Source organism: Geotrypetes seraphini, chromosome 6, assembly GCF_902459505.1.
Source record: "Geotrypetes seraphini chromosome 6, aGeoSer1.1, whole genome shotgun sequence".
NCBI classification, from domain to species: Eukaryota; Metazoa; Chordata; class Amphibia; order Gymnophiona; family Dermophiidae; genus Geotrypetes; species Geotrypetes seraphini.
This window is the reverse complement of record NC_047089.1, coordinates 45,954,561-45,968,105: the sequence shown is the minus strand read 5'-3', so window position 1 is coordinate 45,968,105 and position 13,545 is coordinate 45,954,561. Positions and strand designations below refer to the sequence as shown.

General features: G+C 41.5%; 1 protein-coding gene across 1 annotated transcript in view; it reads left to right on the top strand.

The window, feature by feature from the left end:
- LOC117362361 (phospholipid-transporting ATPase IB-like) overlaps positions 1 to 13,545 on the top strand; it is a 201,090-nt gene that overhangs the window by 132,392 nt on the left and 55,153 nt on the right. Inside the window, exons 4-5 of the mRNA XM_033948632.1 lie at positions 70 to 168; positions 8,981 to 9,026. Coding sequence (XP_033804523.1) covers positions 70 to 168; positions 8,981 to 9,026 — 145 coding nt within the window. The remainder of the gene's footprint in view (positions 1 to 69; positions 169 to 8,980; positions 9,027 to 13,545) is intronic.

Here is a 13,545-nt window from a genome sequence, read left to right as displayed (position 1 = left end):
TTTTTTTAAATGTAAAGTGTTACTCTTTAATTTACTGTATGTAATTATGTTTATCTTTTGCATTTGAAGCAAATTCCAGATGTATCTCCAACAGGAAGGTACACGACCCTTGTGCCACTACTGTTTATTCTTACAGTTGCAGGCATTAAAGAAATTATAGAAGACTATGTAAGTAATGTGTAATTTGAGTTGTAAATTGTCAGATAACCGCTGATTGATTAATACTTAGTCAGATTGTTACTTCGCTGCTTTTACAATATATACTGTAATTTTTTTAAATAAACATTGAGATTTTCTTTGAAAGGTGAAGCTCCTTTCTCCTTTAAATTGTTAAGAATTAAATTGCAAGTTGTTTTTGCATATATATGATATTTTTTTATTGAGTATGTTTTTGTAAATCAAATGCCTCGTGTACTAAGCAGGCAGCATATTCTCACATGTGGGTAACGCCATCCACGGAGCCCTGGTACGGACAGCTTTAAAAGTGCATCGCCACTTTAAGAACTTAAGAAAGTTTGTGAACTGCGTGTACCACACCTTCCTGCCCAACGCAGACATGCGGCTCCTCAGTTCTTAGTTTTCCACGGCGCTAAGAAGTCGTGTCTCTGAATGTTATTTAGTTTTTTGCCATTTGCCTTCCCGCTCACATGTTTTTTTCTTAATTTGTGTTTAACTTTATTTCTTTTTAAAAGAAAAGAAGAGAAACAATTTTTTCTCTTTTTTTTTCCTTGGGGGCTTCAGCCGCCGAAACGTTCAACCTCAGTCATCAATTTGGCTGACACGGTCTTTTTGACCATTTTTTCAGGCCGCTAATAGGCAAAAAAAAAATGTTGCAGATACCCAAGGCCAACCTCTCTTCCCAAAAGTTGGTGCTTCAAGTCCCTTTGCCTAGACCACTGGGTGGAACTTGTGCCCAGTGTACTACCCTGCTGAAATGTTCCCAAAACTTCAACAGGAAAGATTGTTCAGGACAGGCATGGACATCGATCAGAAACCTTCGTCGTCAAAGACATCGACATTGACACCGGCGTTGGGAGACATCGCTCCATCTGGTAAGCCAGTTCAGAAGCTGCCAGCTTCCCAATTGACATCGCAGGTCACTTTACATTGATTCTCTTCTCTTGATGCCGACCAAGCAGTGACGACCACCTTCCTGCTTGCCTCAACCTCGAGGTGTACATACTTATTGAGGTCACCCTCTTCAAGGCAAGCCGTGGCACCTATGACTGATAAGCCAGAGGTACCTGTGTTTTTTCTTCTGTGTACAGCTCGATGTGCTGTTCCTGAAGTGTCTTGGGTGATACATGTAAATTGCTTACTTTAGTATCGACTCCCTTGGCACTGGTCTAACCTAAGTACATGGCTACCAGGTCCTACGATACCGCAGCTGTTTTCTCTGGAGCGACATCGACAGGCCATATCTAGGTATTGATCCTCTCACCACCAGTCCAGTTCTTCATCGACAATTCAATGAGCATTGTTCCTCCTTGGATGCTTCGAAGAGAAAACATCGCTCCCTCACGTTCTTTGATGAGAACACCAGCATCGCATCATACATCTTTCTAGCATGGGACTGGTACTGGTCTCGAAGTAAGCATCAATCTTCTTGACGCATTTCTTCATTGAGGCCTTCATATCCCTTGGGCTTACAGTTTGATTCAATTCAGGACTTCTCTTGAGTTTACAAGAATAGCTAAATCTTCTTCTGAAAGACTTTTTGTCACTATATTAGCCAGTTGGGGAAAAAACTACCACTCAACCTAGAAGCTTATTCTGTCTACAGTTCTGAATACTTGGGGGATTTAGATTGTGATCAATCTCCTAAAAGATCTTTTCTGCTGTTCCTCTTTCTCAGTCTCTTCCTCAATCACTCGGACTGGGCTCCAACTGTATTATCCCCGTTGAAAACTGATAACCACATCTGGATTCTAAAGGACATTTGAGAGGGATATCATCCCCTTCATCACAGCTTGGAATTGTCCCTTACCATTATGGGGGCTCCCAGAAACTTTGACTTTATATATAAATACCAGTCACTAGTGGTAGAGTAGAAAAAAATAAACAACCAACAACTCTACTCCATCGAGACTCTGTCTCAGTGCCACCAGCGTGTGAAAGGCGCACTGTGAGCACATTTGGCTGTCCTTTGTACCATTACTCCATGTTGGCAATCAGAGTGCCAAATCACAATTTCTATATCTCCTGCTATGTGAAGCATCTTGTTCGGAAATTGCCTTTTTATGATGGATACCTTCCTTCTCAACATCTACAGCAATTTCATACAGCATATCGATCCTTTCCCCTACCTAGAATATATTGGGCTGGATCCACTTATTCATGGTCAAGGAGGAATCTAACATAGGTGTAGAATCTGTAGAGTTAGATTCTTCCACATGGTATTCGCCAGCAACTTGACATATATCAAACGACTTGCGACTGTTTCAGGATTCCACCATTGGGCATAGAGCCTGTAAGGTGGCTCTTTCCTGTTATTTCAATACAATTATACATGAAATGGTGGGATCTAACAGAGGTGTAGAGCCTTTAAGTTAGATTCCCAGCATATTAGACCCTTCCACTGCTTTATCCTTGAAGCAGGATCAACCAGGTGTTTTTTTTCTTTCAACATGTCTTCTACTGTTCCATCAGTATTATACAGTACCTTTTGAAAAATAAGAGACCAAGAGGGCATTCAGAAAAGTTGAAAGGGGACAGATTCAAAACGAATGCTAGGAAGTTTTTCTTTACCCAACGTGTGGTGGACACCTGGAATGCGCTTCCAGAGGGCGTAATAGGGCAGAGTATGGTACTGGGGTTCAAGAAAGGATTGGACAATTTCCTGCTGGAAAAAGGGATAGAGGAATATAGATAGAGGATTACTGCACAGGTCCTGGATCTGTTGGGCCGCCGCGTGAGCGGGCTTCTGGGCACGATGGACCTCAGGTCTGACCCAGTGGAGGCATTGCTTATGTTCTTATGTTTTAGAAGACATCTATTTGCTTTAAGTCTTTTTCTTACATCAGTTCCTTATTGAACATTCACCATACTTTTACTCCATTGTCTTTTTTATTTCAAAAGCCCGGAGGTTTGGGAATGGCTGTAGGGGAGGTAGAGGCCACTACATTAAAAAAAGAAAAACTTTTGAGAATGACTTTCTCTTTACTTCATCATTATGCCTCCAGACCTTCAAGAGTCTCTTCTCAAATGGACTCTTCTTCTTGGAGGGATGATACTTCTTCTCAAAGAAGAGCTTTCACCTTTGCCAAGGAACCGGGGTTTTTACTTCCAGAATTTCCTCATTCCAAAGGGGAAGGGAGGTCTACAGCTAATTTTAGATCTCACGACCCTGGACAAATTTCCTCTAAGGAGGAAACAAGTTTCATATGCTCCCTATGATAACTTTATATTCTCTCTCAGGTTGCAATGACTGGCTATGCTCTCTAGATCTGGAAAGAAGTTTCTTCTCATATTCCAGTGCTTCCAAACTTCTGGAAATCACTCAGATTTCCTATCGTGCAGCACCATTATCAATATAGAGTCCTGTCTTTTGGCCTTCCATCCTCTTCCAGAGTAATCATCAAGGACCTGATTGTAGTAGCACCAGAGTTGCAGACAGGGTTTCCGAGTTTCTCTGGCTGGACAATTGGCTCAATGATCCAACCTCATAATGGGTCCTCGCAGTGACTTGGTTCACAATTCTCTTCTTTCAGCACTGGGGATTCAAAATCTTTTTTTACCAAATCCCAACTTTAATCTTTTAAAAATCTGCGATTTATTAAAGTTCTGCTACGCACCTTTTTATTCCAGACTGTTTCTCCCTCAGTATTGATTCAGCTTTGTGAGCAGACTTATCTTCTTCCATCAATCTTGGCCAGACATCTGATGGTACTCCTAGGTCACATGGCCTCCATGGTACATGTTACTCCATTTAAAAGACTTCATCTCAAGATTCCTCAATAGACTCTTGCATGTCAGAGGTTTCAAACTCGTGACGCATTGTCTCAACACTTTACACTTTGACAATCCTTGCAGTGCTGGATGAGCTCTTTCTTGCTTTCCTGGGGGGGCGGGGTTTGTTCCACACACTTCCATATCATTGACTGGTTAAATGTTACATCAGTGAGTGCTAGGGAGGTAAAATTCCTAGATGTCATAAATAATTGCTTCTTGGAGCACCTGGTCCAGGAACTGACAAGAGGGGGTGCTATTTTAGATTTGGTCCTTAGTGGAATACAAGACATAGTACAGGAGTTAACTGTGTTGGGTCTGCTGGGAAACAGTGATCATAACGTGATCAAATTTGAGCTGATACCGGGAGTAACATTGCAAAATAAATCTACTGTAGGGGCGTTTAATTTTCAAAAGGGCGACTATGATAAAATGAGGAAAATGGTTAAAAAGAAGTTAAAAGGATCAGTTGCAAAGGTTAGGACTGTAAACCAGTGGATGTTATTTAAAAATACCGTCATGGAAGCCCAGACCAGATGCATTCCATGAATCAGCAAAGGAAAGAAGAGGAAATGAGAGCCGGCGTGGTTAAAAGATGAAATAAAAGAGGCTATTAAAGCAAAAAAAAAAAAAAAAAAAAATCCTTTAAAGAATGGAAAAAAGATCCGAATGAAGAAAATAGGAAGAACCACAAGCACTGACAAGTTAGATGCAAAGCATCGATAAAGGCAGCTAAGAAAGAATATGAAGAGAAACTTGCAAAAGAGGCAAAAACTCATAGCATTTTTTTTAGGTACATCAGAAGCAGAAAACCTGTGAGGGAATCTGTGGGACCATTGGATGATCAAGGAGCGAAAGAGGCGCTCAGGGAGGATAATGCCATAGCAGAAAGACTGAATGAATTCTTTGCTTCGGTCTTTATGGAAGAAGATGTAAGAGATCTACCTGAATCAGAAATGGTTTTCAAGGATGATGATGCGGAGGAACTGAAAGAAATCTCAGTGAATCTGGATGATATACTGAGCCAAATCGCCAAGTTAAAAAGTGATAAATCGCCAGGACCAGATGGTATACATCCCAGGGTATTATAAGAAATCAAAAATGAAATTGCTGACCTGCTGTTAGTGATCTGTAACCTGTCGCTAAAATCATCTGTAGTACCTGAAGATTGGAGGGTGGCCAATGTTATGTCGATTTTTAAAAAGGACTCCAGGGGAGATCCAGGACATTACAGACTGGTAAGCCTCACTTTGATGCTGGGCAAAATGGAGAAACGATTATAAAAAATAAAATTGAGGAACACATAGACAAACATGATTTAATGAGATGGAGTCAGCATGGGTTCAGCCGAGGGAGATCTTGCCTCACAAATTTGCTTGACTTCTTTGAAGGTATGAACAAACATGTGGATAAAGATGAGCCAGTTGATATAGTATATCTAGATTTTCAGAAAGCTTTTGATAAAGTTCCTCACTAGAGGCTCCTGAGAAAATTAAAGTGTCATGGGATAGGTGGCAAAGTTCAGTTGTGGATTAGGAATTGGTTATCAGATAGAAAACAGAGGTTGGATTAAATGGTCATTTTTCTCAATGGAGGAGATTAAACAGTGGAGTGCCGCAGGAGTCTTTACTGGGACTGGTGCTATTTAACTTATGTATAAATGATTTGGAAATTGGAATGACGAGTGAGGTGATTAAATTTGCAGATGACACTAAACTGTTCAAAGTTGTTAAAACGCATGTGAATTGTGAAAAAATGCAGGTGGACCTTAGGAAATTGGAAGACTGGGCTTCCAAGTAGCAGACAACATTTAATGTGGACAAATGCAAAGTGATGCATATTGGGTAGAATAACCTGAGTCACAGTTACCAGATGGTAAGGTCCACCTTGAGGGATTAGCTCCCAAGAAAAGGATCTGGGTGTCATCATAGACAATACAATTAAATTTTCCGCCTAATATGTGGCGGTGGGCAAAAAAGCAAATAGGATGCTAGGAATTATTAAAAAAGGGATGGATGGTTAACAAGACTAAGAATGTTATAATGCCCCTGTATTGCTCCATGGTGCGACCTCATTGACTTTAACTAACATCTACGCCCCCACCACAGACTCTCCTGAATTCTTTGGAGAATTGGCTGACAAATTAGTAACAACTAAATTTCTGCATCATATTATAGTTGGTGATTACAACATGATTATGATCTCCCGATTAGATAGAATATTGAAAGCGATCTACAAGGCACCTAAGGCCATGGCTACCCTTACAGATATTATGACACACCTGGATTTGCATGACGCCTGGCGAACCCTTTATCCGCCCAGCAAAGAATTCACTTATTACTTGCCACCTCACTGCTCGTATTCGCGAATAGATATGTACCTTATCAGTCACTCTTTTCGTCAATTTTTAAAGGATGCCTCAATTGAAGAAATTTCAATTTCAGATCATGCCGCCATATCTCTAGATAACATCACACGATTCCTGCCTTCTAGGCAGTGGAGATTTAATTCCAGTCTGCTTCTTGAGACAGACTTTAAGGATCACATCACCAATGCTATTAAATAATTTTTTCAATTTAATAAACCTGAGGATAAGAGTTAAAGCAATGTGTTAATACAGCGCTTCCAGACATGGAAAAATTAAAACCCATACCTGATTTCCTTCTTCAATGTACTGTAATTGCTCCTCTCAAAGGAGTAGACTCCAAATGGTATGGTTTGTTGCGTCTAGGGTAGCCTGTGTAGATGTCACAATTGATGAGTGCCTGGTATTCTGACTTAGACATTACTGCAGGTGATGAGCTTTGGCAAGATGTGTGGTCCAGAGCTTTCAAGTCAATTAGATCAGCTTCAGTTCTTCAGTCAATATACTTCTTCCTACATCAGGCCCAATATAAGCTTCCTACATCGGACTCCTTATAAGCTTAGCAAATTCTCACACAAAGTCTCTAATTTATGTTGGTCCTGTAGGTTATCAGTGGGAATGCTACCCCAGATGATATTTCAATGCATTCATCTCACAGTTTACTGGGATAAGGTCAGGCATATCATCTCATCCATATTGAAGATCCACGAACCATTACATCTTAAAATTATTGTCCTAGGTCAGCAGGGCCTCACGCAACTTCTCTCAGAACCAAATGCTCGCCTCCTAAATATATTATTATTTTTGGCTATCAAGAACATACTGCATTCCTGGAAGAATTTATCAAATGTAGAATTCACATTCTGGTGGAACACTGTATGCATCACTACTAAATTTGAAGGTGTAATTGCAGGAAAATATCATTCCATTGGCGCATTTCTTAAAATCTGGAGCCCTGTTCAAAATTACTGTATTTTGGACCATTGACATACAGCAATTCAGAATATATTGCTCAATACATATATTGATAATTTTTTTGTTTGGTTAACATGATGCTCGTTGATTGTGTTCCTTCACGTTCACAAATATTTCTCCTGCTGATAATGTGTGTGCTGACTCTACTATGTATTACATAGAAAACATAGAAAATGACAGCAGAAAAGGGCCATAGCCCATCAAGTCTGCCCACTCTAACAACCCTCCCGCAAGCTACACTCTATCAATCCTCCCCAAGCTGCCCTCCTCTACGCTACCCTCACATAATCATATGTACCGTATTTTCACGCATATAACGTGCGCGTTATACACGATTTTACAAACCGAGCATAACCATGCGCGTTATATGCGTGAGCGCGTTGTACAATTTGTTTTTTACATAGTTTCCCCCCCGACGTCCGATTCATCCCCCAGCCCTGAAAGCCTGATGCCCCACCCCGAAGGGCCGCTCGCACCTCTACCCCGAAGGACCACTCGCACCCCCATCCTGAAGGACCGCTCGCACCCCCACCCTGAAGGACCGCTCGCACCCCCACCCTGAAGGACCGCTCGCACCCCCCGACGTCCGATTCATCCCCCAGCCCCCCCCACACGGAGAAGCAGCCTACCGTTGGTTCCCGATGCCAGTGAGCCCTGCTGCTTCCTCTGCCGGCGGTCCCGCCCCTTCTCTGAACCCTGCGCTGCTTCCTCTGCCACGGTCCCGCCCCTTCTTTGACAGTAGATGGTCTGCGCATGCTTACAGAGCTGGGAACAGGGCAGGGCGGTGAGAGGAGAGTCGGAACAAGAGGAGAGTCGGGGCAGAGGGCAGGGCGGCGAGAGGAGAGTCGGGATGGCAGAAGGAGGTTTTAATTCACGGAGCAGCATGCGCGGTATACGCTTGTGCGCGCTATATATTAATTTCTTTACATAAATTTTGGTTTCCCGCGCGCTATACCCATGTGCGCGTTTTACACGGGTGCGCGGTATATTCGTGAAAATACGGTATATATTGCCATGATTTGTACAGCTAATTTGTAAGTTTGTTATTTTATATTATAGTATTAATAAAAACTATTAAAAAAAGAAAAGGTACAGAGAAGGGTGCCAAAAATGATAAAAGGGATAGGTTGACTTCCCTATGAGGAGAGGCTAAAGCAGCTAGGGCTCTTCAACTTGGAGAAGAGACAGCTCTGGGGTGATAGAGGTCTATAAAATACTGAGTGGAGTGGAAAGGGTAGATGTGAATTGCTTGTTCATTCTTTCCAAAAATACTAGGACTAGATGGCATGCGATGAAGCTACTGAGTAGTAGATTTTAAACAAACCAGAGAAAATATTTCTTCATACAACGTGTAATTAAACTCTGGATTTCGTTGCTGGAGAATATGGTGATATCGGCATACAGGGTTTAAAAAAGACTTGGAAAATTTCCTAAAAGAGAAGTCCATAGGCTGTTATTGAGATGGCTTGGGGAAATCCACTGCTTATTCCTAGAATAAGCAGCATAAAATCTGTTTTACTACTTAGGATTTAGTCAGGTACTTGCAACCTGTGTTGGCCACTGTTGGAAACAGGATACTGGGCTCGATGGGCATTCGGTCTGTTCCAATATGGCAATTCTTATATTCTTATAATCTGTTCTCAACTTTCTTTTCTTCTCAAAGTTAATTATATATGTTTTGTCTTTCAACAGAAAAGACACATGGCAGATAACACAATAAACAATAAGAAAACAATAGGTAAGCTACTTTTCTTATATAAAAAGCCTGTAGCAACTGTAAGGTTCAATATATAATACAATCTTTATCAATATAATAATAATAGAGCTTTTGTCAGTACTTGCAAGACATTAATTCTGAAAAATTTAAGATACAACTAAACAATTATGCACAGAGATATTTGATGTATAGGTGGGCTGTAGAAACCCGGAAATCAAATTATTTGCATTATGGGTGAATGTGAAAACATCCATACTGGGACAAAGACTGCACATTCTTTTCACCTGCAGATTTGCACAAATTTTCAAAGCAAAAGCAGTAAAGCATGCAGACATATCCTTTATAAAAATTGCCGCAGGGGTGAAGTACATGTGGTCATTGGTACCTAACTTTTTTGTGGATATAATATTGCTTAAAATATATATACAAGGCAAAAAGGAGCCTTGGGTAAACATGTGCCATTTTAAACTAAAACACCAGAGAAATAGGCATGATGGAGGACTATGGTCTGGGGTTAGATTTTGAATTTTTGAATTATTTGGGTTGGGGTAGAGCTAGCCCTGAGGCTTCCTGATGAAACCGGGGATAAACTACTGCTAATGGCAGCTGTGTGCCGAAGTTAAAAGCATACAGTGAGCTGCCGCTAGGTTAGACAGGAGAGGTATTGCTGGACAGGGAAGGGAGAAGGGTTACTGCTGAACAAAGGGGGCAGGGAAGGGGGAAGTGGTACTGCTGGACAGGGGAGGGAGGAGGGAAGGGAGAAGGGGTAATGCTGGACAGGGGGAGGAAGGAAGGGGTACTGCTAGACAGGGGGGAGGTAAAAGGAAGGGAGAAGAGGTGCTGCTAGACCTGGCAGAAAGGGAGGGAAAGGAAAGGTGCTACACTGGAGTTGAGGGTGAGATGGTGCATGGGGAGAGAGCATGTTGGTTTGGGGGATGGGAAGGAGGGATTCCACTCGAGGGAAGAGGCAAGGACAGAGAGAGAAAGTGTGTAGGAGGCAGAAAGTGTTGGACTCATAGAGAGGGTGAGATGGATGGGGAGGACAGAAAGGAGGGAAGGAGAAATGTTACACTCTGGGGAAGGGGGTGAGGGCAGAGAGTGAAAAGTTGGACTCATGAAGGGAGAGAGAGAGAGAGAGAGGTGGTATTTCAGGGCCTGTCTGGAGGACCTCTGCACATGCATGGATGTCAGTGTTATAATGTCACACATGCGCGTGATTGACCTAAATAATGTAGAGCACTCCAATTGTGTATAATACATAATAATGTCAAAACAGAGGAAAAAGATCTCAAAAACCCCCTGGGATCCGATCAATAAAAGGACACCAATTTGGGGTTAGGGTATCATCATCGATCAAAACCTCTGTTGAAATTCATTAAATAATTTAATCTTTTTTAAATACTTTTTCAATATATAAATAATTTTTTGTTTATAAATATTTTAAACACAAATTCCAATTTCTCTCATATATAAATGGAAAATGAAGAGCTGGCAACCATCAAAATGTAACAAAGAACATTAAATCTGGCATGTTATGGTTAAACTAACAACAAGCACTTATCTTTTAAACCCGACAGAGGCCAAATCCGTTTCACACCAACGGGCTTCTTCAGGGGAAATACTGAAGCTTGTTGTAATGCCAGTATTGATTGATAAACAGTTGTCCAGTTATCTTCAAAATGAAAGAAAAGAGAAAGAAATGCATTATATCAAATTCTTATATAAATCGTGACTCTGGTTTAAATAATTTAAACATTAATGCAGAACTGAGTCAAAGAACACGACTTACATGTTACATAGTCGAGACTATCAAGCTCTCAAAACACTTACAAATTGGCGTCTGCATTTAAACAAGACGCTGACAAAATGAGTGACCAATCAGAGCTAAGAAAGCTACTGACGTCACATACATTTGAAATTTGAAGTTGTTACCTACTTGTAAAATCGGAGCCTGTCATTCATTTATTTAAAAAATGGCGATTATAACTCAAAAACAACTGAGAAAAATCCAAACCAGACTAAGGCTTGAATATTAAAAAAATACGTGCCATTCGATCTGATTATTAAGTCCGTGGGGTTTGAGTGAATTAAGTCTTTTCTCTCATTTTGAAGATAACTGGACAACTGTTTATCAATCGATATTGGCATTAAAACAAGCTTCAGTATTTCCCCTGAAGTAGCCCATTGGTGTGAAACGGATTTGGCCTTTGTCGGGTTTAAAAGATAAGTGCTTGTTGTTAGTTCAACCATAGCATGCCAGATTTAATGTTCTTTGTTACATTTTGATGGTTGCCAGCTCTTCATTTTCCATTTATATATGAGAGAAATTGGAATTTGTATTTAAAATATTTATAAACAAACAAAAAATATTTATATATTTAAAAAAAGATTAAATTATTTAATGAATTCCAACAGAGGTTTTGATTGATGATGATACCCTAAACCCAAATTGGTGTCCTTCTATTGATCGGATCCCAGGGTTTTTTTTTGAGATCTTTTTCCTCTGTTTTGACATTATTATGTATTATATACAATTGGAGTGCTCTACATTATTTATATCTATCTAAGGATTTTGGTTTTTTGAACACTCTTTGAAGGTCTTCACTGATTTTGCTCAATTTGTCACACATGCGCGTGATGTCATCATGGCGATGTCCACGCACTTCTGGGTGCCTTGAGCCATGGCCACTATCTTTAGTGTTCCCCGGCTCGAGAAAGTTTGAGAGACACTGGTATAAGGCAAATCTAGATTCTATTAGGTTCATGGCTTTTTTTCTTTCTAGCACCAGCTTTATGGAATTCTTCGTCTTTAGCATTTAGAGCCAAACTTTCTTTTGCAAAATTCAAAATAAGTTTGAAAACTCATTATTTTATGGTTTTGTTTAATAAAGAATACATTTTTCAGTGTTGGGGCTTGGTGGTGACAGCGTGCCTGCCATGAATTTCTTCTTTTTTGAAATTATTTTGGTTTTATCTTTATTGTTTCTCATTAATTGGAGTTCTGTTACATCCCCTCTGGAGTGAGTGTGATAGATGTTTTATCTCAACCCATGAACTAGGTCTTGCAGAAAACCACACATTTTTTCTCCTCTGCTCTTCCCACTTAGCTGAGGAACACAGAGCCCCCTACAGTTTTTATTTCTGCTGGCAAACCATGCATCGACAGGCGGGCACTAGAATCAGGAGCCTCGATGTTATTTCGTTGGGTAGATCTACACCTTCAGACTCTCTCCGTGTCTCACATGGCTGGAGTGGAAAATGTGCAGGCAGACTTTCTCAGTTGCCAAGTCCTGGACCCAGGAGAGTGGTCTTTCTCGCAGAGAATGTTTCATCTCATTGTAAGGCGTTGGGGCAGGCCAGCGATAGACTTGATGGCTTTGGCCAAAAACTTGAAAGTCAAGTGCTTTTTCAGTTGAAGAATAGAGCCAGGAAGCTTAGGGCTAGATGCATTTGTTCAGCCCTGGCCAACTCAGGAACTCCTTTATGTCTTTCCGCCTTGGCCCTTGGTGGGTTGAGTCATCTGTAGGATAGCAACTCATCCAAGTCTAGTGATCCTAGTGGCCTTGGACTGACCTCACCGTCTGTGGTATGTGGATCTCGTCTGTTTTCAGCGTAACAAGAAGTTCAACTCCCTCTTCATCTTGACCTGCTCAGTCAGGGACTGGTTCCCATGAAGAATCCCCAGCACTTTGGTCTTACGGCTCTTAAGTGCAGTGCCTTGATGCAGAGGGGCTACTCTGACGTAGTCATTGCCACGGTTTTGAGGTCCAAGAAACCCTCTACCATGGTGGCTTGCACCAAGGCTTGGAAGGCTTCCCAGCAGTGGTGTACCAGAGATCAGGTGGAGCTGTTGTGGGCACCCATTTCTGTGGTCCTAGCTTTCCTCCAGGCTGATCTTGAGAAAGGCCTGGCGGTGGCTTCCCTCAAGGTACAGGTGTCAGGCCTTTCCTGTTTTAGAGCACACAGTGGTTCCAGTTCATTTATGTCTCATCCAGATGTGATTTGATTTCACCCCTGCAACAGCCTTTTCCTACGTGGAATCTTAATGTTGTGCTGAAATGGCTTGTGGAAACCCGGAGCCACTCAACCTTTGGAGCCACTCAAGTTTGCATCCATTCTGGACCTTATGGTCAAGACAGTTTTCCTTGTGGCGTTTGCCTCAGCAGGATGTATTTTGGAGTTGCAGGCTCTCTCTTGCAGGGAGCCCTTTCTATGGATAACGGAGGTGGGGGTTTTCCTCCACACGGTTCCTTCTTTTCCTCCAAAAGTGGTTTTGGATTTCCATGTCAATCAGGAAGTTTGTTTGCCTGCTTTTTGTGCCATGGGGTCAGAGCGGAAAGATCAGATCTGAGATGACTAGATGTTTGAAGAGTCTTACTTTAGTACTTAGAGAGGACCAAAGACTTCTGTCTTTCTGACCATCTGTTTGTCCTGACTAGCAATCCCGGCAGAGTAGGCCAGCATCTAAGGCCTCTACTTCCAGATGGATCTGCATGGCCATTTTATCGACTTAACATCGCCTGTGGTAAGCATTTCCCAG